This window comes from Pseudopodoces humilis, chromosome 2 (assembly GCF_049639895.1).
Source record: "Pseudopodoces humilis isolate 2021_Gansu_Grassland_sample_001 chromosome 2, ASM4963989v1, whole genome shotgun sequence".
NCBI classification, from domain to species: domain Eukaryota; kingdom Metazoa; phylum Chordata; class Aves; order Passeriformes; family Paridae; genus Pseudopodoces; species Pseudopodoces humilis.
The window spans coordinates 114295828-114323504 of NC_142201.1; the positions used below are offsets into that span (position 1 = coordinate 114295828).

At 46.7% G+C, this 27677-nt stretch overlaps 1 protein-coding gene across 1 annotated transcript; it reads right to left on the reverse strand.

Annotated features, from left to right (window-relative positions):
- PGM2L1 (phosphoglucomutase 2 like 1) lies at window positions 1-26862 on the reverse strand. Its single transcript, XM_005524067.3, has 14 exons — window positions 26550-26862; window positions 19103-19270; window positions 15100-15206; window positions 13086-13170; window positions 12342-12425; window positions 10449-10642; window positions 9579-9768; window positions 9279-9376; window positions 7951-8131; window positions 6329-6422; window positions 5813-5942; window positions 5209-5398; window positions 4878-5011; window positions 1-3984 (listed from the first exon to the last, which is right to left on the reverse strand). The coding sequence occupies exons 1-14, from the start codon at window positions 26658-26660 to the stop codon at window positions 3882-3884; spliced, it is 1869 nt and encodes a 622-aa protein (XP_005524124.2). The 5' UTR covers window positions 26661-26862; the 3' UTR covers window positions 1-3881.
- Window positions 26863-27677: the final 815 nt, after the last annotated feature.

The window sequence follows — 27677 nt, forward strand, 5'->3', positions numbered from 1 at the left end:
TTGAGACTATGAAGGGAATATTTTATTACTTATAACACTTCATTCAGCTAAATCCACATAGCAGTACACAGAAACTCTTCAGGAAAGTGCAAATTCTCACTCTGAATTTGTAATACGCCCTACTTTTACAGAACAGGCATCAGGTGAGCAGGAGCACAGATCCAGAACTCCCCAAGATTCCAGGCAAGGAGAACCATGCGACTTGAGACACTTCAATCACCTTGTACAAAGCCATTCTTGAGCAGAGGGAATTGAGCTGGACTGTAACCACCCCCCAGGTGTCACCATGCAAGGAGCCCCCCTTGGCAGGGGAGAGGACAGAGAGGGGGAGGGAAGACAAAACAAAGTGCTAACAGTATCAACTTTAAAACCAGAGACCATCCAGGTGCTTCCTAAAACAGCACACACATCCCACCCTGCCCAAGTGACAGGACCCATCGTTCCTCTCCTGGCTTCCACCGTGGTGTCACACAAACGCATTTCCTGCAGGGAAATGGGAGCTGGAATAACCTCAGAAGCCTGGCAGGGAGGGCACACCCCATGCTACCTGAGCACAGCTGAACCAGGGAGGAGCAGCACCAGGGATGCCAACATGCAGCTAAACCAAGCACCAGAGCTTGGGGAGGCAGGTCAGGGAGCCCAGGCAGCAGCTCACCCAGCCAGCTGAAACCCCAGAGGGTTTGCCCTCCTCACCCCACAGACAACACAGGTGTCATCTCCCTCCTCAGAAGGAAGGGCTGGATATTTGAAATGAGGGAAATGAGCAGAGCTCCTCAGGTGAGATCCCAGTTCTCCTGCAGCCCAAGGCAACCCCAGCTCCACAGATTCACACCCTGCTGGAGACGCAAGGGAAGCGGAGCTGGCTCAGCAGCCCAGCACAAAGTGGGGGCCACGCTGCTCCTCTGGGCCACAACTGCAGCTCAGCTCTCCCTGTTACACACATTCCCTCCTCCTCCTCTGCCACACCAGAGTCTACAGTTCCCTCATACACCCTCAGAGGTCCTGGAAGAGAGACACGGACAGCACTTGCAAATATTTAATCCACACCCTGCAGGCTCTATCACAACCTCAGTAAGAAACCCAACTACAAGCTCTGCCTCACAGACATTCAGCCTTGCCTGGCAAAGCCCTGAACATGGAAAGCTCCTGTCCCAGGCCCACAGAAACACCACTACAGAGATTAAACCTGTCACAGCCAAGAGACAAACCCAAGCCCTCCGGATTTCATCCAACACTAAACACAACATACCGGCTGCATGACCACAGCTTTAGCCCCTGTCCAGCCTTTGAAAAGGTGTTTTACCTGGAAGCACCTTGGAAACAACATCCACAGCATCCTTTGATCTGTGATCTGCTTTCTACTCAAGTTAGAAAAGCCTTTGTTCTTATCTGAGAAGTGGGAAAGAACAGCTGACAACTCAAGGAAGGTTGTGCACAAAGTGAACTCTAACACAATGCATAACAAAGTTACGGGGCAAGGGAACGAGAATTCCAGTCCTTCACAGTAACAGAAGTAAGGGGAAGTAAGGGATGCGAGATCAGAGGGAGGAGATAAAGGAGTTCCACAAATGGAACAGTATAAATATATCAAACAGCTCCAATACAGTAGGAAAACAACAGTAGCAGCAGTTTCAAAATAGCAAATAGTTATTATACCCTGAAAGTACATTCAACACGTTGTGCCTGCTGTTGTCCTCCCAAAAGCATCTCTACAGCTACAGCTCACTGTCAAACCTATCCACGGGAAAATGCCAGAGACACAACACCCCACAGCTGGGTTTTCTTCTTTAATTAAAGATAGACTATGAACAGGTACCAGCTTCTAACAGCGCTTGTTTGAAAACATTTTCTCCATTTCTAGCACTTGCCTACTGACACAAAGCAGATCTCTGGGAAGCTGCAGATTGCTGCTCTTTGTAGGAGCACAACCACCACTCACAAGACGTGACTGCTACAGTAGCACCCAGCTGGGCTCATCACACACACACACACTATGCTTTTTACAGTACTTGTTCAAAATCATGCCCCAAGTCACTTGTTCTCTTTGCTGCTTGGAGAACAAAATCCTCAACACCTCAGAGTTAATCTGCTGCCAATGGAAGGCATGGCAAGAGCTCCTTCAAGTTCAGTGCTGTGGGGATCTAGATCTGCACCCTTTTTGGATCCAGAGCTGGAGCAGCAGTCAGAAATGCCTTCCCAGCCCTACCCAGCACAGACAACAAAAGTATCCTCTGAGTGTAACTGGGTTTACCTGTTTTCCCCACCATGTCAGTCAAATGTACAATCAAGGTAAAAAAAACCCAAGCTTTTGGCATTAGATACATTTCACTCAATGGCAGAACAATTTGGAGACACTTTCTCTTAAAATAAAAAAATAAATAAATAGCAGTGACAGGTCAGAATTTGTGCAACACAGACCTTCTCTAGTACATGTACATTCATAGACACTGAAATACTTCTCCATGGATATAGTGCAAAGCTGCTGGCAGCAGGAAACCCCCAAACCTCAGGGCTCTCTGAAGCCATGGAGAGGCAACACACACAAACCTACCCTGTGCCATCCTATGGCATCCAGCTGCAAGGGCATCATCAGAGGGAGGATGAATTTGGAGAGGCAGCAATAGTGGCAAGACAACAGCTTGAGCTCCAGAGCACCTTGGGGTCTTCTCCCATCATCTTCAACACAGATAAAACCCAGCACTGAGTTGCTGCTACTTCTCTTTAGACAGCAGGGAGCTTCCAGAACCAGCTCTCCTGAGCCAAACACGGCCTTTATTGCCCAAAATATAACCACAAGGACAACTTGAGTATTGGTTTGGGTGGTTTTGGTTGTTTGGGTTTTTTTTGAAAATGTGATTAGCAATCTTACTTGCTACTTGAACAAAGTGAGAAAACAAATGAGAGAAGTTGTTAAAAAATTACCCTTAAAGATAAAGAATAAAAGAATTTGCAACATGCTATTCTAACAGAAAACACCCAACAGGACATGACCAAAAAAAATTTTTAAATTTTAGTAATTGTGTCCATCTCTCATCTCCACTTTCTTCCTTGGGTTTTTTTTTTTAATACACAGACAATATAAATCCAGGCCAGCAAAATCCAAAGAGTCACTGACCAGCAATTTCATTCAAAGTAATGAATACAGAAAACCAAGACCCTTCAGAGATGTGGGACAAAAAGTAGCTACAGAGCCTATGGTAGTCAGAAGGGGCAATTTTACTACGGAATAACCAAGTTCATGCTCTTTGGAAGCCCTGGAAAGGCACCAGGCAATTCCAATCCCGAGCTGCAGCTGTTGCCACTATTGTTTCACTGCCAATTCTTTTAAGACACACACAGGAAAGCTACAAAGCCCAAGAACACCTTCACCAACAAAAGAATTCTTAAGTAGCTGAGAAATGTCAACAATTTGCCTAAACAAGAAATGCTGAGCTCTGATTCAATGCTTTTGGAAGTGCAGACCGGTATGGAAGGTCTCAGAGCTGAGGGGAAGAAGCAACCTTTGTTGTCAGTTTGGAGTGATTACTCCTTTAAAACTTTGAAAACCTTTTCACGCACAAAAAAGAGGTGTTCTAGGTACCTGAACTCAGTTTAAGACAAAAGCTAGCAGCTAAGCTCAGCTGCCTCAAAGGTACTAGGGCAGTTCATTTGCATTGGTGTGGTTAATTAAACTTTTGGTCAAAAGGACTGAAAACTGCAACAATAAATTCTACCCTTTCCTCTGACCTCCTGTCCTTATCCCAATTTGGTGAAAAGCCTGACAAAAGAATGCTTCTCCTTTTCAGAAAAAGAATGCAGCTGTTAAAAACACACACACACACACAAAGATGAGACTGGTTCTGCTCCGGGGTCCTTTGTTCCGTGGGTTTCTCCTGGGAGCTCTATGCAGAGCGCCAGGTCAGCCCGTTCTTGGCAGGCTCCAGGAAATTCTCAATCAAAGCCTCAATCAGCTTCTGGAGCTCTTCCTCCAGCACACTTCTGTCACTGCAGGAAAGAACAGGGCCATGTCAGAGGTCTGGGAAACGCCCAAACATAAATAAATGAACAGCAACACCTGATGGGGATGGACTGGCTCTGCTGTGTTTCCTACCCCACCAGGTGCAGAGACTCCAAACTGCCTGCTTTAACAAGCTCCTTTTCAGCAGGGATTATCATGGAATCACAGAACGGTTTGGGTTGGAAGGAACTTTTAAAGATGGTGCCCAGAGCCCTCTAGTGGCCTTTTTCTTCAATTAAATTAATTTCAATTAATACTGCAATAATCAGGTGGTGAAGCCCTGGCACAGGTTTGCCCAGAGCACCTATGGCTGCCCCAACCCTGGGAATGTCCAAGGCCAGGTTGGAGCAACCTGGGAGAGTGAAAGGTGTCCCTGCCCACGGCAGAGGGGTGGAATGAGACTCTCTTTAAGGTCCCTTCCAACACAAACCATTCCATGATTCCATAACAGAAGAGGTTTCTGTGGTGTAAACACACCCTGGATTTCCACCCCCTCTTTTAAACCAGCAGCGGCTCAACCCAGGTGAACAACATCTAGCTCCTCTCCAGCAGCTCAGAGTAACACAGCAGATTCCCACAGGCAATGGGAGCCCACATGGCTGCAAACACTCACCAGCAGCAGCACAGCCTCAGAAGAGAAAGAAAGGCCTGGGTGTGGCACTCAGCGCCCTGGTCCGGTTGACAAGGCGAGGGTTGGGCACCGGTTGGGCTCTGTGAGCTCAGAGAGCTCTCCTAGCCTAAACTCCATGCTTTTGTCACCCCATCACTATTTAACTGGAAGTGGGAGCTGTGTTTGTTAAGGAAGCCACCGTAGCAGATGCTGAGAGCTCCATGCCTGGCGTGTCCCCGCTGCGGGCAGGCCGGGAGCTCGGGCACTGACCTGTGCCCAGGCAGCGCGCACATCTCGGCGTAGTACTTGATCTTGGGCTCGGTGCCGCTCGTGCGCAGCGTGGCCACGCAGCCGTTCTGGAAGGTGAACGTGATCATCTGGCTGCTCTTGCTCACTGGCAGCACCTACGAAACACCAGCAGCCCCTTACTGCCACTGCAGCAGCAGCCAGAAGCTCAGGAGCTGCAGGCTCAGTGAGTCAATAGAGGTCATCAGCTGTTGTGTCAGAATAGCCACGGCACTCACTCCACACATGCCTCTCCCCCCCTGCATTTCCCTTCCAGCTTCTGCAGGCCCTCCCCTGCAAACACACTCTAACTCACCGACTTCTTGTTCGGCTGGCTGCTGTCGTAGCCAGTGGTGACGTCCCGGACGTGCAAGATGTTGTAAACCCCACAGCACTTGGGGTAAGACTGAGGGCCATTGAAGTTCCGGAGTCTCTCAAATATCCTTTTGATTGTGGGGGGATCATAGCACAGGAAATAGGAAGTCTTGGATATGTGATATCCATACCTACAGGCAGATTAATGTTCTCAGTTGTAAGATTCAGAGGGATTTGGCACATTTGGTATCTGAGAGATCTCAGTACGAGGCTTAATTCTGACAAACACCATCCTTGTGTTAATCCTGGGATTGCATCCATCGCCATTCCTTCCACCTCTGCTGTTACAGATACCTTCTGGCAGTGGGAAGCCATTCCTTGTGTCCTGTCCCAAACCCCTCTCTAGCCCTCCTGGAGCCCCTTGTGATTTATCTGCAGTAGTGATGGGCTGTAAGCCATCCTACATCAAAAAACCCCACAATGATTTACCATGAGAAAACATCTGAGGGACACATTTACTTATATGTATTTAAAGAAATATTCCTTAGATTATTCCCAGCTCTGAAACACTGATACAGAATATTCTAATGAAAAGCACCACTCACATTTCATAAATGTCAAGCAGTTTCTGTGCCAGGGTCAGGCTCTGGCCCTGCAGGTAAGTTGCCATTTCAGCAGTGACCACAGCTGCACTCACTCCATCCTTATCCAGCACTGATGTGCCACACATGAAGCCTAGGCAGAAAAAAGGGATTGTGGACAAATAACCTGACAGATTATTACACTGATTTACTCGACTAAAGTTTTAACCTTTGATCCTACAAAGGAAAATTGGCTGGTACATGGAAGCTGCTTTATTGCTGCATATGCAGGAGAAATCTAATTAACTTGGGGGTTATAGGGCTGGAAAGATAAGCACAACACCAGAACCAGCAAGTCAGATACAATTTATTATGAGAGCTGCCAAGTCAATTTGATGAGAGCAAAATATCAATGCTATTAACTACTAGGATAAAAATAAAGTACTTTCTCTGTGTTTGATTTCATAACTGAGATCAGTCCTTCCTAGTCACATTCCCCCCTCAGTTCTCAACAGTTTAAAGGGATATCAGCACTCATACCAATAGACTCCTCAAATGCAAAGAGAACTTCTTTTCCATTATCCAGGAGATTTTTTACTCTGCTTCCAATCCATTTAAAACCAGGGAGTGTTTCCTAAAACAGAGGGGAAAGAAGGAGTGCTTAAAATACATATTTCAAATTTAGTTTAAATTCACAGAAAAAAAGTATAGCCACCATTGCCTTCAATTCAAACTAAGAAAAACCCAAAAAAGCCCCCACACACAGACCAACAAAAGAGAAAATATAACAATGTATTTTAAATTTAGGGTCAATGGGAAAGACTGCTGCAGAGTCAAAACACTAAAGCTTAAGGATGTTTTTCTGATTTTTTGAAGTGATTTCCTTAAATTTAAATCTGATTAATTGATAAGCAGAAGAGGGACAATAAAGAAGCATCAGACAAGTCCTATCTTTAGTCTGGATGATGAATCCAAGGCAAAGAGCCACTGGAAAACATTTTCCTAGTGGATACTCAACTAGGACATGAGGATCAAACCAAGGAAAAAGTGTGTCAGGGACTGTGATGCTCTGAGATCACATCAGATCATCTGTGCCTCTCATCAGATGAGACACAGTTATTCAGGAGGAAAAGCTACAGAAATATAAAAGCAACACTTTCAGGTGCTGGGAGGGGAGAGCACTGTTCTGGGGGTTTTTTACATAAATCATGCAAAAGGAGTCAAAAGCTTAGAAACAGCTTTTCTTTGAGAGAAGGAAGTTACAAGTAAAAAGGAAGGGGAGCTTTTAGAGAAGGCCAAGAGCTTCTGCAAATTCCTAGCTTCTTTTTCTTTCAGTCAAGTATGTCCTTTTCCATTAACAAAACAAACAGTAGAGAGAGAACCAATCCACTACAAGGAACTGATGTTCTCCCTGATTGAGCTTATCTGGCCAGTCACTCAAAATGGTTTTCAGAGTTGCTTTCAATTTTAAATTCCTCATTGTTTGGCAAAATATTTATTCCTATTGCACATGTATTTAATTAAGAGACAGATAAACGACGTCCCTTTGGACATTTGTATGCTGTGCTATGATTTTGGGCACTCGCCTCTCTCTTCTGGCTAGCATCCAACAGAAACCAGATTTAATTTGGATGCAGGAACTAAACTGTCAGTCTGGGGGGAGCACCCCCAGTTTATTTTTTAGAAAGTTCTTAAAGCTGCAATAAAGATCTGAACACAAGAGCTCCTCTGCCTGTCCCCGCCTGAAGTAAACCCAAACTCAAAATGTGCTGGCATGGGGCACCTGAAGGGCCTTTGTGTAACCTCCAAGCACTCATTACAAACCCATCAACACTCCAGTGACCACAGCAAGGCTGCACAAACCTCCCTTCTCTCACACAGAAGAATTTCTCTCTAGGGAGATAACCACAGCTAAGGTACTGCTGTTATCTGGAATCAGTTGTTAATTTGTGTCCCTGTTACCGAGCTTTGCCCAGGCTGATCTCCCAGTCTGAGAACACTGAGGAGATTGAAATTGGGCTTGTCTGGGTGAAAGAACATTCTCTTCGAGTTGGAATCCCTCACAACTCCCAGCCAGAAGCCTGGAAGGCCCCTGCCTGCTTTCCATTCCGTGAGGTCAGGCAGGGGTTCAGATGGAGACACAGCACATCACCCGCACTCACCTCAAAGTGAAATCCCTCTTTAAGTGCAATTGCCCTCAAAATCTTGGAGGAGACTGTGGTTGCCAGCATGTAAACATTCCTCACATCAGCATCTGGGGAGCAGTTCTCCTTCCAGCGGGAAAACATCCACCAGCCAAACAAGGCTGCCAGCTCATTGCCCGTGAACACCTTCCAGCAGCCACTGCAGGGAGAGGCAAGGTGAGGGATGGGGACAGGAGTTCTGCAGTCACTGAACACCAGAGGGCTGGGGACAGTATCTCTGCAATCACTGAACACCAGAGAGGCAAAGTGAGGGCTGGGAACAGGAGTTCTGCAGTCACCAAACACCCAAGGGGCAAAGTGAGGGATGGGGACAGGAGTTCTACAGTCACTGAACACCAGAGAGGCAAGGTGAGGGCTGGGGACAGGAGTTCTGCAGTCACTGAACACCAAAGGGGCAAAGTGAGGGATGGGGACAGGATCTCTGCAGTCACTGAGTGCCAGAGAGGCAGAGTGAGGGCTGGGGACAGGAATTCTGCAGTCACTGAACATCAAAGGGGCAAAGTGAGGGATGGGGACAGGATCTCTGCAGTCCCTGAGTACCAGAGAGGCAGAGTGAGGACTGGGGACAGGAATTCTGCAGCCCCTGAGCACCAGGATATGAACACAGCATTGACAAAGCTGCTCTAGGCAAAGGCACCGTACGGACAGGACTCCACACTTCTCACACCTCAAGATTTTACAAGCCCAGCAAGGAAAGAAGCCCCAGGGTCTCCTGGCTGGCAGCTCCAGGCCTCTGATTGCCAGCAGCCTAGAACTGATCAATACAGAGCAGTCTATGCCATCTGCACATGGCAGCCAGGCAGGGCCTGCACAGCTTTTACTTACACAGCCATTACAACCGGGGCCTGCTAGCGGGAGAAAAATAATTTATATTCAATATGAACAAACAGGGGAAAAGAAAGGATTAAAATTAAAAATATATTAAGAAAACCAAACAAAAAAACCCACTCCACCAAAAAAAGTCCATGACAATTGCCAAAGAGGGTTTGCCTGATATAAATGAAAACACAGGAAACAAGAAGATTTGACTGTCTTTAGTAACCACTCAGTTTTCAGCTGAGCTGTACTTGGCCATTTACTATTACACCAGTAAGTATTTAATCTACCCTTTGCTGAGTGAACTGATTTTAAATGCATTTGGAGCTATAGTAAAGGACAAAACTAGAAGGAAAAATACCCATCTACCTAAGGAAAAGAGTGGATTGAAGGCCTGTGCCTGACAAGCATTTGGGGACATTCTCTGACCTTTTCTGCAGGAAGACACAAAAAAGGGTCCCAACACTTACTTTTCTTGCTGTTCTGCCACTGCCAGTCGATCTGCATCTGGATCAGTGGCCACTACTACTTTTGCATCTTCTTTCTCTGCAAGCCTCAGTGACAGCTCCTGGTGGGAGAAAAAGGAGGGGGCAAAAAACCCCAAAACATGAGAGTAAATAAACCCACAGCCTTCCTACTTGTACCTAACCCCCAGTAAAAGAAAAGCCCCCCGTGCATTGCCCACTGTATTAATACAGCTGAAAGCTCCCTGTTCTCTTCCTCTGTTTGCTTTTCCTCACAGAAATCTGATGAAGTAGAAGCCAAAATACCAGCACAGATTCTCCTTCTTCAGGATTTGGGCATTTGACAGTAGAGAAGTCTGGATCTGGATCTTTTTGTTCCGGTACTGGAATGGGGGGCTGAAATCCAAAGGCTTTGAAGGCCAACTGCACATAGTCATGTCCAACTCCATGGAAAGAGGTATGGACAAACTTCAAACTGCTCTGCACGTTAAGCTCCCTGAGGAGGAAACAGAACTTCAGTAAGATTTCAGCTGTTTAACAAGACTATCTTCATGAGGGAAAGCAAAATAAGCTGCAATTCCCTGGTGTACTATTCTGCTGATTTCTGCACGAATTTCAAAGGAACGAGTGAAAGTGCTTATTTTGCACTAGAAATTGCTGGGTTAAAGCTTCTTCCCCCTGGAAAATTAAGTATTTACCTTCCACTGAAACAGATCAAAGTCTCCCAAGAATAAACTGTTGATTTCTACATCAAACTCAAGCTCTTCCACCACCTTAAAATGTTATTCCAGATCTGCTTCATGTCATACATCCTCCTCCTTTTATTCTCATCTTCTGCCCCATCTAACCTTTAGACTAAATCTATTTTATGCATGTGCACCTCACTTTCACTCTGAATTTCTGCATTTTTATTCAGAACTCTCGGAGCGTATTCACTTGCACTAAATGGTTTCCACTGGGTGCTTCCCAGCAGCTTAACTCCCAAAGGCAGCTGGTTTATTCTCAACCAAATGGATTAATCCTAAGGATGCTGACCCATGAATTTAATGATACCTCAGAGAGCACAGTCAAGACTGTCTGCAGTCAGCTTTTGCACATGCAACCCACAGCTTAGTTAGAAACGTAACTTAGGTACAATATCTATGCTATTATACAATTTTTTGCTTTATACAATACCTATGATAGCAGATCTTTGTCAGATCCTCCATGTAGCTGTCACAAATTTTCTTCAGAGGATCTTGTCTGAGGGGACTGGTATCTACCAGATTTTCATTCCAGGAGCCATTCCATGGTTCAACACACTCTTCTATACATTTTATAATTTCCTTATCATGAGGAGAGGTGATCTGTGCTCCATTTTCCCAATAAACCTGGTCATAGTTGAAGGATAACAAGACACAGTTTATTCACAAGGATTATTAACCTGATGAATTCTTTTAGCTATGGGATGCCACCTACTTTCTGCCCAAGTCATACAGAGAAGTCAGCATCTGACTGGCTTGATTCTCAAGACATTTGGAATAATTCAACACAAACCTCTGAGCTCAGGATTGTGATACATGGAGCTGACACAGCAACACAACCCATTTTCTCAAAAGCTGGTATTTAACTATTACGGCTGAAATATCAGGATGTGAAAAACCGAAACGGGGTACTCATATCTGGGAGTGCTGTGCAAATTGTAAGAAAAACACCACCTTCTCCAAGGCTGGCATTCCTTTCAAAAAAAGGGAGTACAACTTGTTTTTGAACCCCAAGCAAAACAGATAAGCAGAGTGCCAAGGTCCGTGTTTTTCCACAGCTGAGCAACTGTAATCTCTCAGCTGGAAATGCTCTCTAGAGTGGAAACACCATATCTAACCCTCAGCTATAAAAAAAGTCTTTGTTAAAGATTCAGAGGCCAGCTTTCCCACAGTCTGTTGCCAATAGCATGGCTGAGCCCACAGCACAGACTCTGCCCAGATAATCTGCCTCTGTTTTCTCCTCAGCATCCTCTGCATTTGTCACCTTCGGTTCAAATTGCCCAAAACCTTCAAAAGCTGCTGAAATTCACACGGGAAATTGGGAAAGATGCAACAGCTCTTGGGAAAGACTAAGAAACAAACCAGTATCCTGGCAAAAGTGAACTGCTATGTATCAGAGCTCAGACATGAAATTGCTTCTTGACAAATGAAGCACCTGGGAAATTCATGTGGCTTCTTTCCTTCCACATTGCTCCAATTAGGCAGAAACAAAGGCTGGTGAAGAACTTAACAACTTGCTCCAGGGAAGACAAGAACAGTTCAATCACCCCCAAGAGTTCTCTCTGGGCATGGCAAGACTGCCTTTCCTCACACTGCCATCACTCACTGAGCTGCCACAGGGCTTCTAGAATGCTCAGCTAAACTTGAGAGTTTAGTTCAGGTTCTTATAAAGCTGAGGAAGGAAATGCTCAGCTAAAACATTGCACTTGCTATTGTGAATGGTTTTAAAGTGAAGCCACCCACCCCTCTTCAGTGCCCAGATAACCAGGGAACAACACAATGCTACTATTAATTAATGTTTTATTAATCCACTCTTAAATCATTCCCATCTTCAGCACAGTCCCCTACTGTGTGCATGAATTCACCTCTAGCTTAGTTTTAAACTTCAGCAGTGAACACACAAATTGCTGGAGCACTTCTTCAGCTGCTGATTTGACTCTAAGGAACATCACTACAGATTTATGCTCTAGATACATAAACTGTGTGGTCTCGTGCTCTCACCACAGACAAGCGTGCCAGGTTATAGCAGGATGAATTATTTTACATGGCTTATCCTCCTAATAGACACAGGCAAAAAGAGCTTTTTCACCCTGAGCCTGGGGAGGCCCTGGCACAGGTTCCCCCCATCCTAGAGGGTTCTGAGGCCAGGCTGGACAGGGCTTGGAGCAACCTGGGATAGTGGAAGGTGTCCCTGACTGGCAGGAAGTCGGACTGGATGAGTTTTAAGGCCTTTTCCAACCCAAACCGCTCCGTGGTGCCACGACAGGCCCAGTGCAGACAGGGGATGCTGCAAAGCAGCTGTGAGACGCCGGGACCGAGGCCTCACCTTGTAGCCATTGTCCTCCTTGCGGTTGTGGGACGCTGTGATCATCACCCCAGCCACAGCCCCGAGCTGCTGCACGGCGTAGGGCTGCAAAGGAACCAGAGACAGCGCTCACACCAGGCTCTGCCACACATCACACTGCTAGGACAGCTCTGCAATAGGATCCCACAGAGGCAGCTTCTAACCCTGCACCGGTTTATCTGAAAGCTGCACATGTGGGCACTCCGCACTGTCTCCTGCAGCCAGCGGTACAAAGTTGGTTCTAATTCTCCTCCATAAAAATCACTCTTTTTACCAATTACAAAATGCAGCTGTTAACTGGCCAGCTAAAGTCTATACTCAGATTACAGGAGCACTTGGAAACAGGCTGAAACAGGATGAAGGAATTCACAGAAAGGCTTGCTGAAAAACAAATTACAGGTACTCCAGGCATTCCAGTCCTCCCCTCAAACCAAGGTCCACAGAATACACAGCACACCAGAAGAGTTTATGGAACACCAGCAAGGATTTGAACCCATGCAAGGCAAAGCTGCTCAGACTAGAAGAGTCCATTTTTGAGATACTGAAAGCCGAGGCACCGAGGAATTGGGCGACATCCTTGTTACAGCAGCCTCCTTGCAGAGCCAAGTGTACCAAGCAGTCTCTGTTTTTCTGTTAAATAACAGAATTTAAGAAAATTGCTAGTTCTCTTGTTCAAATACTCCCTTCACTGTGTGGTGTAACAATATGGATGAGAAGGTGACTCACCACAAAGGGGGTAGGGACATAGGTGGAGAAGAAGTACACAAGTACATCTTTTGCCAGCAGGACTGCTGCAGTGAGCTTTGCAAGCCTACCAACAAGAAAAAGAAAAGATTCAGTCACTGCAACTCCCCAGGGCAGCCCAACAGCCAGGTGGAATTCCTGTCACCTCCAGGCACTTGTTTCTTAAAGCACTCTACTGCTTTTTAGCTTACACTTAGAGTGGTACCCTACAAATTGCAGTCAGGGTAAGAGTTTTCAGGCTGCAGAACCTGAGCCAGCACTTGGAGCTGCTGCCTGGACAGGGGCACTTCAGCCCCTCACCCAAACAAAGCAGATATCCCACACAAAGATACAGAACCCACTAGCAGAACACTCATCCTTTGCTCAAGGACAGAACCAACTTCCCAGAAAGTTTGAAGTACCAGATGTCTGCAACAGCAGGCTTGGAAAAGGGCTCGGTATCCCACACAAACCTCATTTGCCAGCCCTGCTCAGACAGTGTTTAGGAAGCAGATCTAGTCCTAAAATACATTTCTGCAAAGCAGCACCCCTCATTCCAGAATGTTTAGAAACAGCACCCATAGTACTAAATCTCACTTTATAATAAACTCTCCCTTTCCAGCACCAGGGAAGCTCATTCTCTTCCAGGTAACTGATATCAAATTCCTTTTGCACTCAGGTACCCACAGCTCAGGAGAAAAAGGGAAGTCTCAGAGCCAAAGCAGATGAGATATTAAATGGTGTACGCTCACCTTGCTCCCTTGTTCTCACAGACAAGCACCAATACTGACTTCCTTCTCTCCACCACCAGCAACCCAAGTTTCACTGACTCAGAATTTCACCACAGCACCTGTCAAATGTCACCTGAAACCACCTGGAAGAGTTTGAGAGCTCAGCTTGGAGTTGAAGCTACTAAAATTCTGCTTGGTTTACACTAAATTACAGGACACAGCTGGATGACCTGCAATCCCCCTGAGCCCTGCTGCCCACACAGTGCTGGAAAAGCACTCTGCTCCCACTGGAAACACTCCTTTGGGGGAACAAGGTTTTTGCTGCAAGGGTGCATTATCCCTGGGGCACAGGAGAAACATGGAGTCAGGAACCAAGGAGCTGCCTGGAGGTGTGAAGCAGCTGCATTACCATCAAGTCTGAATTCCAGGCTTTGTGTGGCTAAAAAGGGACATCACTCTGACACTTCCCCATTTTTACACTGTGCCTAACCCACACGAGCTGGGTTTGTAAACATGAGGAGTTGGGATAATGGGTCACACCTATCCCAAGGCATTCAGGGATAAGGAGAGACAGCCACTGCATTCTGTCCTCTGTTATACCTAGGATTTCATCCTTGGAACATTAAATACTATGAAAGTTAAAAAAACCATGGAACTGTTAGTTACAACTATAACTACAATAACTAACTTCTCATTACAAAAATACTAATTAGCTACTAGGTTGGTTTTTTTGCACAGCATGCCATTACTACATGTGTTTGCCTCCCAGTGACAAGGGATTAAGATTCCTTAGAGAATTCAGGAACCAGTTTTCTCCCCCTTCCTTGCAAAGAGCTACATTTTAAGCATTCCAAGTAAAATCCCCTCAAAGTGGAAATAGACCGGATTACAGCAGGCTGCAGGTGGAATTGTTCTCCCCCAAGCAAGCTTAAATCAGGTGTGAAATACCAGAGAATGACAGTGTTGAAAGTGCCTTAATATTTAGGGGGTTCCAGCTGGATGTTAATACTCTTGAGTTTACCTTCATATTCAAATTTATCTCCAGGCATATTAAGCCTAATGTACTTGTGAATTTAATCTGTAAATTCTCTGGTGGAGCAAGCAGCAAACTGGTACCACAAAGGATTTAGTCCCAGCCTCTCCTCATTACTATTTCAATGGACTAAGGGAGAGGAAAGAGCGTGCCCAGGTCATCACAAACAAAAAGAAAAAAGTGCTGACAGGACAGAACACATTTAAAGCCACAATTTCATTTCTAGTCTTGCAAATGTAATCAATACTCATACTTCTTACTGCTGCAGTTGCTGGTGACCTGACCTCGTGTGTCATATCCAACAACAAAGCCTCTCTGTTTAAAGTCTGAAAAGTTCCTCTCAAGATACTTGTAGATCCCCTGGAGAAAAAGAAAAAAAAAAAGAGAAAAGAAGAATTAGCTGGACAGCAGCACACACAAACATTAAAGGTGATCTTTCACAAAGGATGGGTAATGTCAGTAGGCAAAATACAGCTCAAACACATCAACAGTATTCTCAAAAGCAGCAAGCATTTTCCCCCAGTGTTCACTGAAAGTAATGAGAACAATTGTTGTGGGAGATAAAAGCAAACAGGACAACAAAAAACCCTCAAGAAGTAAACACCCATTTTCAATCCATACTGTGTTTCATTTATTCAAATCATCTTCTCAAGACTGAATTGAGAAAAATCCCTATTTTGGAAGTCTATCCCTTCAGGCAATATAAAATGTGTCAACCTAGTCTTGATCTCTCTGTCCACAGTACAAGTCAGACATTTTCAACATTGTTTCCAAAGTGTTAGTCCTAAATTTGCCTTAAAATCAGGGAATGGTTTGGGTGAGAAGACTAGCTTTTACTCCAGTTTCACCTCCCCTGCAGCCTTCACATCTGTTCATTTCCCAGGCAGAAGCTCTCTGAAGACCCACCACGGAAACAGCCCACGATTGATCAGCAGTTTCAGATAAAAAGATGGAAGCACTATTATTAATGGAAGTTTCTAGAGCACAGAGCACTCGGAGCCGCACTGATCCTACAAATGCTGCCTCTCACCGAGGCACAAACTGCCTCTTGATGGGAGTGGGGGTGTTCTGTACCAGAATTAAACAGATTTCCCCCCAAACCTGGATTTAGTGCAATCCTTCAGGATGTTTTTATCTGGAAAGCCAGACTGACTCCAACCCTGGAATTCAAGACCCATTTTCTTACATGGCTTTGGCCCTTTAGAATCACAGATTGTTCAGGCTGGAGATCAAGTCCAAGCAGGCACTCGAAGGATGCACTCCAAAGCATGACGTGGTGGATGCTGGCACCTCTCTGGAGAGCCCTCTCAGCTGCAGACACTGAGGGATTTGCACAGAGAGGGATGTATTTATTGTTAAAATAAATATAACTCTTTGAATGGTGGCAGGCCTGGAGGCTGTGCCATGGCAGGATCACATGCTGAAGTCACCTTCACGCTGAGCCCAAAACACACAAAATGTTCACCCTGCCCTGACAGCCTGCCAAGAACTTTCATTCTCAGCTACAAAGAGAGAGGAACAGGAAAAACTCTTCAAGTCAACTTGAACAACCTGAATAACACCTAAAGACATGAACAGCAGATTCCTTACAACAGATCCCATATTTAGGCTAAGATTTTGTATGAAGAAAAACAGGAATGTCTTTCCTTTCTGCTATGGAGCAGTTTGCTTAAAATTAATCCCTTAAGCTCAGCCACAGACTCCACAACTGAAGTTAGCTCAGTCCTACAGGACTTGCTTGCTATCCAAACATCTTTATGAAAGCTGCAGGAAATAAATCAATAAATGGCAGTGAGGAAGTGAATGCAGAGCCTCTGTACCATCTAAACCTTCTACCTGAGCTCCCACCAATCTTCTTCCAGGTGCCACAAGGACAGTTGGGAATTCCAGCACCTCTGAGGTTAAGTCCTCTCTTGAAAACGTTTTTCAATTTAAAGAATTTCTACTTCCCTTTAACAAGACTCAGGTTTTGATAGTGTCCCTAATTGCTACTGCTAGCCAATTTCTGCCACTCTTATAAATGAAGCCCAGGTGCATTTCATGGTGATAATTAATGGCTCATTAGCAGGTGTCAGCACACAGCTGTATAATCCCCTCAGACCTAAGCCAAAATTCTCTTCAGATGACTCAAGTATCACAATTTCCTCTCCCACTGTGTGGTTCAGGTGATTTCCTGATGCAAAATCCATGGAACAGAACAAGTCTACATCTACAGCATGTCCAGTCCCCTAGGCTCAAGTTCAAAAGAGAAGTGAGGGAACAGTGATGGTATCAAGAATAAGACTGAAAGATTTTTGGTTGATGAAATCCAGAGAGGTAGGACCAGCTTTATGAAGTCCAGCATTTAAATTTTTCATCTTTTACCTTTACCTTTGCTTTTTAGCAGCAGGAAACTCCTTGATGCAAAGGTGGCTTAGTTTTGTCACTGTGAAGATCAGTGACAGGTTGCTTTCCCACTAATAAAAGCACCCGGGCATGCATCAAAGTAGGACAAAAGCCAAGGAATCAGGGCTTTAAATGGAGTTATGTACCTGCAATTTTCAGCAGAGTCCACAGCAACTGCTAAATATTCTGTGCCTTTCTGGATCTAACATAATAGCAATATAACCAAATCAAATGAAAAAAAGCCAGAGCAAATGAAGGACACAGAACACATGTGGAGCCTCACTGCAGCTTATTTGAACTGAAGGAAGTGTTGGTTACACTCAGGTCTGCATTTATTCCTGTCCCAGAGAGCAAGGGCTGCCCATGCTCAGACCAGGCTCAGCAGAACCATTCCTGCCCTCAGCTTCTGAAACAAGAGTGCTCAAACAAAGATTAAACCTGCTGCAGGTTCCTTCAGAAACAAGTTCCAATCGACCTCCCAGAGGCTGCTTTTCCCGACTTGATCCACAGCTTTAATAAACAACTAAAAATAGCAGCCGTGCAGAGGGAGCAGATGCACACACCCCCGGTTTGCAACTCTCAAAAACCAGCAATGCCCATCAAACTGAGCTTGCCAGCACATTCCCTGCCCAGCAAAAAGCATTCCACTTTCTGCCAGGAACGTGGCTGAGCCAGCAGACCCACACTCGCTCACGCTCCGCCAGCCTGACCCACAGAGGGAGCAGGCAGTGGCCAGCACTTCCAAAGCAGCAGGGAAATGACTCCCAGAAACCTCCTCTGCTGCCAAGAAGAGAGCTCACCTTCAAAGCAGCTTGGCTTTGAAGGCTTTTCCACCACTGGCAACAAAACACTGATTTTTAAACCCCCTTTTCTCACTCTGCTCCCACTGCATCCACAGAGTCCACCTGGACCTGTTCATGCCACTTCAGCATTTCTGGCAGAGGAGGCTGGATCAGGAAGGGCAGGAGTAAAGGAAGGATCATTCTAGGATGTGTCCAGTTTACGGGTGAGACACCTAAAGGAAGCTTTTTGTTAGAAGCTACTGCAGAGCAAAACTCCCAGAGAGAAGGCTGGGTTTCAAACCAACACTTCAACACAAAACCTCTGTAAACAGCCTCTCCACAAGAGTGTGGGCTCCAGTTGTACAACTCAGACAACAGAACGTCACACAGATTAGGCGAGTCCCAGCTGTTCCAAGTTTTAAGCACATCCCTCCATCCTAGGCCAACAGAAAGCATTATTTCAGTCACATGTCCTGAGGGAGGTCAGCCTGCAAAGAGAAACTAGCTAAAAAGTTTAAGTGCACAGTATTAAATGAGAGGTTTTACCAGCCCTTGCTAAACCACTCAATAAAACACCTTTGATCATATGGCTGAAGCTCCATTTCTACAAAAAGTATCTGTCAGAATAGGTAAGATTCAGTAGTTTTGTCATAACAAACATTTTATTGATTGTCTAAGGGTTCCAAATGTATCAGCTCATTCTATTTTCAATAGTGAAGGCTAGAGGTGGGCACAAATAAACTGTTTGAGTATATGCATATGTATACAGTCCATATATGTTGGTAAAAACAAAAGAAAAGGCTTGTTTGGCTGGGGCTTCGCTTTTTTGGTTTGGGTTATTTTTGTTGTTTTGTTTTTGACAAATACTGCAAGTTCTTATGGCAGCTCATGACTTCCAACTCCAGGGCTGTGTAACAGACCAACCACTGGCCAAATTCCAAAGCTCTCTGAGCCACTTCATTCCCTCTGAGCCTTCCACCCCGCTGCTGAGCGGCTGCTGCAGCCAGGCTCTGGGATTTCAGAGGGATTCCAGCTGATGCCACCCTCTCCCCATGGGCAGAGCCTGTCCCAGAGCCGTGCCCAGCTCACCTGAGTGGACTGGATGACTGTGAGGTCGTTGATGTAGCAGAAGCCTGCTCCCATGGCCGAGCGCAGGCCGGCCGTGCCGAAGGTCAGCCGGCAGCACAAGCGGTCCCGCAGCTCCTTGTGCTTCCCATTCTGCAGCAGGTTCTCAATCTGCTCCTTCGTCTTCTGGTTCTGCAAAGGAAGATCAAGGCCTTTGTTCAGTGCTTGGAATCAGGAGCTGAACTGTACATGCTCAGCAGTTGTAAGTAATTCCTAGAGCAAACTCCTCCTATCCTACAAAACGCGTGTGCACCAGCCTGCACCCTAACTCATTTCTCTCCCATTCCTCCCATGTTATCCTTATCAACAAAAGGTTCAAGAGCTTTTGCTGCCACTGATATGGTGATGTGATTGTCTGGTCATTCAGACACCTTCCTCCCCCTCAAGCATAGGCTTTGGAAGGGGTTTTTGCAAGGCAGATCACACAATTCAATTCCCCATCTTTGAAAGATGGGCAAAAATCCAAACTTCAAAGCAGCATTTCCTTCCTCCCCACCCACAGGAAACAGGCCCAGTAAAACCGTGGCAATCACAGGAGGGCCTGGGTTGGAAGGCACCTTGGAGATCGCTCCATTCCACCCCCTTGCACTGGAGCAGGTTCCTAAGCCCCCTCCAGCAGTGGACAGGGTGTTTTGAGGCTGGATTCTTACCCAAACTGACCCCCTGTCCAGACAGGATTTTCCTAAACCCACACCACCGTCACAGCTGAGAACCTGCAAGCGCACAAACCGGACCTTGCACATCTCTGCTGCTTGCTCCTCCTAGTTATCCAACTAATACCGAATTTATTTGGTCACCAGGAAACTGCTGACACCCAGTTTGGACAAGGCACTTCCCACACAGCAGAGGAGGAGTAAGAGTCAGTGGTTACACAGCTGGAAAAACCAGCGACTGCAGAGGTGTAAAACACAGCTCTGGTGGCACAAGTGCTTCTCTAAAGTGGTGCTGCTTCAAGCAGGGTCACAAGGAAGGGTTAAAAAAGGCAGATGGAATCTGCAGAGCAGGGGTGAAGCACCCCTGACATTTAAAACAGAGGTCAGCCAGCTCCAGCAGCACTGGGAAACACGCTCCACACAGACAGGGGGAGGCTCTTCAGGAGGACTGGCAAAATTCTGGGAAAAGCACAGAGATACCAGCCATGCATATTCACTGGGAAAAAAAAAATAATCAATGAAACACATTGGAAAATCTGAAATTACTCCTGCAGCTTGATAACAGACCCTGAACACCAGACATGTGAATTTCAAATAACTTTTTATTTCTGTGTGCTCTAAAATAAAAGGCAAGCCATTATTGTCCAGGCTCCTGGATGGCCTGGCAACCAAAGCAAGACATTGCACACCACGCAGCTAAACACAGGCCTAAAAAGAAACCAAAACAATGGGGCACAATAGATATTAAACTGCAAAAGTGAAAGCTTCTCTTTCAGCTGTTCATAGGCATCCAACCAGAAAACAAATGACTGCTGTGAAAAGAGTCTAAGGCGAGAGTATTGAAAAGCTCATTTCACACTATCATAGTGCGTGGCTTTGCTTGAAAATACAGTTATTAAATTACACAACATCCTCCACATCTTTTTAGGACACACTGCATTGCTTCCCTGCAAAAAAAAAAATATAAATTACACATTCTATAGTTTATAGAGCTTTGCAAAACTGAGGCAATACTCAGGCAATAGCACAAACACTTCTTTAAAAAATAGATTAACAAGCATTTTTGACTGATGCTACTTAATTTCCTAAGGAATAAAAATGAGTTGGCCAAAACAGCACCCAAGTAACTTTAATTTGCTCAGGTCACACTCAGTTAAGCTGAAGCTGCAGAAAATAAAGGAGAAAAAAGTTACAAGTGAAAATCATCAAGCTTTCCACAGATGACCTGAAACTCCTGGGTCAACAGAAAGAGGGAAAACTACAGGAGTGGGTATAAATTCAGATGTGCTGATGATCTGTCTCAAACTCTGGGTTCTAATGCTATTGAATAGATAAACCTGACCCCCAGCCTCCCTTATCCCACCCTGGCACCATCCTTCCTGCTCCCCCGATCCCATCCTCCCTCCATCCTTCCTGCTCCCCTTTTCCCAGCCTGGCACCATCCTTCCTGCTCCCCTTTTCCCAGCCTGGCACCATCCTTCCTGCTCCCCTTTTCCCAGCCTGGCACCATCCTTCCTGCTCCCCTTTTCCCACCCTGGCACCATCATTCTTGCTCCCCTTATCCCAGCCTGGCTCTGAGCACCATCTGCCACCCTGAGCTGGCAATTCCAAGCAGCTCCCACTGCTGATCCTTGACCCCACTGCAAAACCTGGAAAAAAGCCAGGGGGTTTTGCTGGTTTGCTTGGCAGTTTTGAAATCAAGTCACACATCTGAAGGTCTCACGGGGGCTTTTGTGAGTGTTCATCTTCCCCAGTGCAAAAAAGAAAAGTTCCTTAGAGATTTTAGACAAGTGTTTGATGATTAACATCCTTAAAAAAACCCTAAAGCTTCCTGTCTTCAGCAGAACTGGGTTGTTTGATACAAAAATAGTCAGCCCTCAAAAAAGCAATGCTTTAAGACACCCCTGCATCCCAATGGCTCTTACAAAGCAACTCAATTCCCTCACTTTTTTATTTTTTCACTTTGCAAAAACAAAATAAAAAGTCACACCCTCAAACCATACCATCAACACCAAAATTTCTATAGAAAACTCCAGCCATCTGTTTATTTGTTCGCCCTCCTAAAACACTAGGAATAAGTCAACTTCATAATATATGTGTAAATAAATAAATGACACCTCTCTAACAGACACACACATATATGTATCCAATAAATCTATGATACCGAACATAAATGTGTATATTTGTTTTGTCTAAATAAATTAGAGACCTAATAAATAAAATAATATATGTCAATATAAAAATATATCACTAATAAAATACTAATTTATCACCAAAAAAATAATACCAAAAAACCCCCTAAAATAATACCAAAAAATCCCAAAAAATAATACCAAAAAATCCCAAAAATAATACAAAAAAAACCCCCAAAAATAATACCAAAAAAAAACCAAAAATAATGCCAAAAAACCTCAAAATAATACCCCAAAAATACCAAAAAACTCCAAAAAACCCCAAAAATAATAAGAACCTACCAAAAAAATAACAAAAAAACCAAAACAAAAAAGACAAAAAATACAAAAGAAAAATACAAAAAAAAACATAAAAAAATATAATACTAATAATATAATAATATATATAAACAACTTCTAGAGATCAAATACACATAGTGACACCTACCTAACACAGCCCCATGTTTTCCATGCACACATCTGTAAATGTTCAGCCCCCCAGCACAGCCCAGGAAGGCCAGGCCAAAGCCACAATCAAGAGGCAACAGCTGCCTCGTCCCCGGCTCCCTCTGGAAAAGGCTCCTGCCCACTGCCAGCTGCACTAGGAGGTGGCAGATAAGGTGACAGCCCTGGGAGAGGCTCCTGCTACCTGAACACACCCTGCTGGGCAGAAGAGGGATGGGAGGACAGGGCTCTGGCTGGTGTTTGGGCTAGGCATGGGCAAGCTGGCACTGTCACAGGGAATCCTCCCTGCAGGTCCCCCAGGACTCCTGGCCTGGATTGTCCCCGAGTGGCAGCCCTGCCCTCACCCAATTCCCACTCCTGCAGCACCCACCAACAGCATGGCAGCATCCTCAGGCACCTACCCTGCCATTTTGAGATGTCATTCTGTGTGGTACCCCTAACTTTCCAGTACCTTTGAGGCTTGCCATGGATAGGTGGCAAGTGGAGAGGGGCCGGAGGCAGGCAATGCCTTCCCATGCCATTCTGAGCAGGATGTCCCCAGCACATCCCAACAGGGCTCTCGGTCCCAGAGAGCAGGGCTTGGCACAAGGTTCTCTCACAGAAACTTTGGCATTACTGTCAGAACCTTCCCTTCAGTACTTGGCATTCCCTGGCACAAAGAAATGGAAATCAGAAACATTTGGGACAGAGACAGACAGGCTGCTGCGTGGGTGACAGCCCAAACGCCGTTCTGCGCTCACATAAACACCAGAAAAAAAGAAGTTCTGCAATTATTTTTCCTCTGGAATTATTAAACTAACATACATGTATATATAAAACAAGTATTTATAAGAAGTCACTGCCAGAATCAGAACTCTGAGGTCACAACCTGCAGGAGACTCTGCAACACGCTTCAGAAAGGTTCAAAGTACTATTAAACAAAATATATATATTCTCCACCGAATTTCCAGCTTTGCATGTACTGCACAGTTGCCTGCTGAGGCAGAATTGCACTTTTTTGTGGCTCATCAGGGTTCAACATTTGGAACAAGTGGAGAATTAAAGACAAGGGCATTAACTGAGTATTTCTTATGGATCTCTTGCACCCAGTCATGCTAATCACATGTACTTACCACCAGAGTTAGGTTTCAAAGATAATACCCTGTCAAAATAACTGGCAATTTACTACTCACAGCAATTTTTTTTTGGTTTTGCACACCCTATGCACGTGCAGCTGAAAGAAGGGGGAAAGTCTCAAGCTGGTTTGAGTTTCCATTATTTTTTCTGTGGCCTTCATTTTCCCAATGTTATTCTTAAAAAATCACTTAAAATAAGCAAAAATATTGGATGGAGAAAGTTACTGGTCTCAATCTATCGAGTCCATTTCCTCTTGAAAAGCATCTCAAAAGCCACAAAAACCAGGAGAACACTGAGGGACACTCCAAAAGCACCAAACCAGCAAGGAGGGACTCTCCACGCTACAGCTGAGACAATGACACCGAGTCCATGAATTAGTAAAATCCAGGGAGAATGCAGTGAATGGGGCCTGCACAAACAGCTCCTGGATAATTAATTCCAGCTTTTCCCCTCCCCATGTGAAGTTCCAGCAATGCCTCTAAGAGCCAAAGCCTCTCCCAGGTACCCCCAGCCCAGAGCAGTGTCTGTGCTTGCCACATGAGCCAGACTCCTTCAGGAGACTTCAGGCAGACGTGGAAGCACAACAGGAAAATCAGGAAGTGGATGAAAGGGAATTAACGGGAGAAAGTGGAGAACAATGATGAATTGTTCACAATTGAACAAAAGGCTCTGCCTTCTGCCTCCAAGCCCAGCTCAAAGCAGTAACTAAGGAGAGAGGATGGGAAAGGGGGGAATGCCAGGAGCTTTAATGAGGATGCAGGATGCTGGTGAGAAGGGGAGGAAAGCAGGATATTCATGCCACAGCCAGGCTTCCTCCACTCACCCAGGGTTTTAGGCGAGGGGAGCACAAACACCCAAACCCCAAAGGACAGAGAGCACAGATCTGGTAATTAATTACAGCAAGCAATTTTCAATTAAGTTGGAGGACAAAAGCCTCCCACAGCTGGGAATGGAGTGCATAGATTTTTCCTTGATCAGAGGCAACAAAAATCCCTGCAGCTCAGGAAGCTGGGGGTGGGAGGGGGAGTCAAGTCTGATAAGCAGCAAAGGACCCACGTCCTCGACTTGTAGTGAAACATGAGGGCATTGGACCCACAATCCCTGCTCATGCCGTATTTCCTGGTTTCTCCTTGCCCTCCCCTCCCACAACACCTTCACCTGGTTTGTCAACACCTCTCCTGAATGACCCCTGGCCCCAGCAAGCAGCCCCCAGTCCTCCTCCTCCTCCGGGCGATTTTGAGTTGTCAAATTTCCCAGGAGCCCTCTTGGAAGCCTCTCCAAGTAGTTCTGAATTCTCCAAGTTCAAGCAGCTTTGTGGGAAAGGTCATGTTTGTCACCTAGGGAAGCAAGGGCAAACAGGTACACTCATGCTGACCCTGCAACTTGCATTTTACTGGTTAATTGCAGCCCCAGAAGGAGCTCTGAAAATGGGGACATTTCACTGTTGCCAGTTTTAAACTGAATACTTTTCCCCCAATATAAGTTCTCTTTGAGTTTACACATTTTTAGGAAAGACAAAACAACCTGTTAAAAACAACAAAAGCCTTTCAATACACTAACAAGATGTTGTAAAAACAACAACAAGAAACGTCCTGGAGTTCAACCTGAGTTATCAAATGTGTTATCAGGAATGCTATTTCCTTCCTCCACTCCTTCCCTCCCCCAGGCCACTATTCCCGGATATTTTCACAGCAGCAGCTCTGAGTGCAGAAGGTGCAGATGGCACCTGTTAATTTCTGCAAAGCTAGGAGGAGACACCAGATTTCCAAGTAGGAGAAAGCTCATCTCAGAGCCATCAGGTGGCCTTTGCCTGTAGCTCTCCTCCTTTGATCCTGGCAGGATGAAATTAAAGAGGAAACAGTAACACACTGGCTGTCCTAGTTAATAAAAATAAAGGCAAAAGAAGTTCAGGAGAGAGAAACCTAAAGAATAAAGGAAAAAAGCATTCAGAAGCCTAAACCTCTGGTGTACTGGTAGTTCACCCTCCCCCATCATCAAGGTATTTTTTTTAAAGCATAGGCCATGATGGTTGGAAAAACCAGCTGCAAAAAAAACCCCCTCAAAAATCCAAAGTAACCCTTTCAACATCAGGACAGGCAAAAAACCCTCCAACACCACACTGTAATCACAGGTTTGAGTGGCCTCATGCAAATTAATCAAGCCTGCAGTGCTCTTGACACCGTGTTGATGCAAAAAAGAAAAGGGGAATGCTGGAACCTGTCCGTTTCTTTCCCAGGGAGGGGCTAAATTCTTTTTTTTTGAAGAAAACAGACTCACACCACATTTTAATGAGCTACTGATCCATCCATCCCCCCTGCCAGCTGGCCACCCCAGCTGGGCACTAAGGTGGGTCAGGCACAGTGCTCCAGGTGCCACGATGGCACATCCATCCCCATCCCTGCACAGGTGAGCACTGGGCAGTGCCAGGATGGCACATCTATCCCCATCCCTGCACAGGTGAGTGCTGGGCAGTGCCACAATGGCACATCCATCCCCATCCCTGCACAGGTGAGCACTGGGCAGTGCCACAATGGCACATCCATCCCCATCCCTGCACAGGTGAACACTGGGCAGTGCCACGATGGCACATCCATCCCCATCCCTGCACAGGTGAGCACTGGGCAGTGCCACGATGGCACATCCATCCCCATCCCTGCACAGGTGAGTGCTGGGCAGTGCCACAATGGCACATCCATCCCCACACAGGTGAGCACTGGGCAGTGCCACGATGGCACATCTATCCCCATCCCCACACAGGTGAACGCTGGGCAGTGTCAGCATGGCACATCCATCCCCATCCCTGCACAGGTGAGCACCACCAGGTGCCAGCATGGCACATCCATCCCTTCCCATCCCCGCACCGCTGAGGGATCCCTCGGGAGGAGCCAGGGCCGCGTTCCAGGGCCGGGAGGGTCGGGGCAGCACCGGCGCCGGGCGGAGGAGACGCGGCTGTGGCACCGTGAGGGGCACGGGCTGTGCCGGGGGGAGTCGCGGCCGCTCGCCCACCTTGTCCCAGCTCAGCCACTGCCACACCGCCTTGTCCAGCTGCGCGTCCCCGGTGCTGCGGGCCACCAGCACGTTGGAGTTCACGTCCCCGGCGGCTCCGCAGTCGCCCATGGTCGCGGGGAGGAGGGGGAGGAAGAGGATGAAGACGGAGAAGGCGCCGGTTCCTCACTTCGCCACGCCCGCCGCCGCACCGCGCATCGCCCGGGAAGGAAGGAGAGGAGGACGGGGGGGGCTGGGGGCTCTTGCGGAGCCGGTTTTTATCCCCGCCCGGCGCTGCCAGCGGCGATTAACGGAGAGCGACCGCCCCCGCCGCCCCCGCCGCCACCTCCTCCTCCTCCTCCTCGGGCCGGCCCCAAGCCACCGCCCCGCCCCGCCCCTCCGCGGGCATGACGGGAAATGTAGTCCCCGAGGCGCGGGAGGGAGGTGATGGTAGGCGGGACAAACTACAACTCCCAGCAGACCCCGCGGCGCGCGGCCGCCTCAGGGAGCGGGACGGAACTCAGGGGCCCAGGGTTCGCGTCCCGCTTCTTCCGCGAGGTGAAAAACAATGTCCCGTGTGTCCCCTCCTCCGCACCCACGGGCACCGCCCGTGTCCTGCCTGATGGATCCGAGGGAAAGCTGCAACCCTCCCAGGTAGTGCCCCTCGGGCTGCCCGCAGCATCGTGTTCCCTCCGAGAGGGTAATGGATCAGGCGCTGCCCGGGGGGATGAGCTGCTCCCTTAGAAGCGTTTCCAGATGGCAATTCCATAGGCATTAGGAGGAGAATCATAGCCCTCCCCTGGCTGCATCAGCTGTAATTGGATTGCCTGGCCCTGAGCAGCAGGCTCGGAGTGACCACGTCCTGCTGAGCATCCTCATCCAACAGAACATCCCACCCCACACAGCCTCCTCACCCCACACAGCATCCCAATCCCACACAGCATCCCAATCCCATACAGCATCCCAATCCCACACAGCATCCCAATCCCATACAGCATCCCAATCCCACACAGCATCCCCACCCCACAGCATGTCCGTGCAGAGGTTGCCATAGAGACAGCAGGCACTGCAGAGGGATCGAATCATGGCATCACAGATGGATTTGGTTGAAAAAGACCTTAAAGCTCATTTCATTCCCACCCTCTGCCA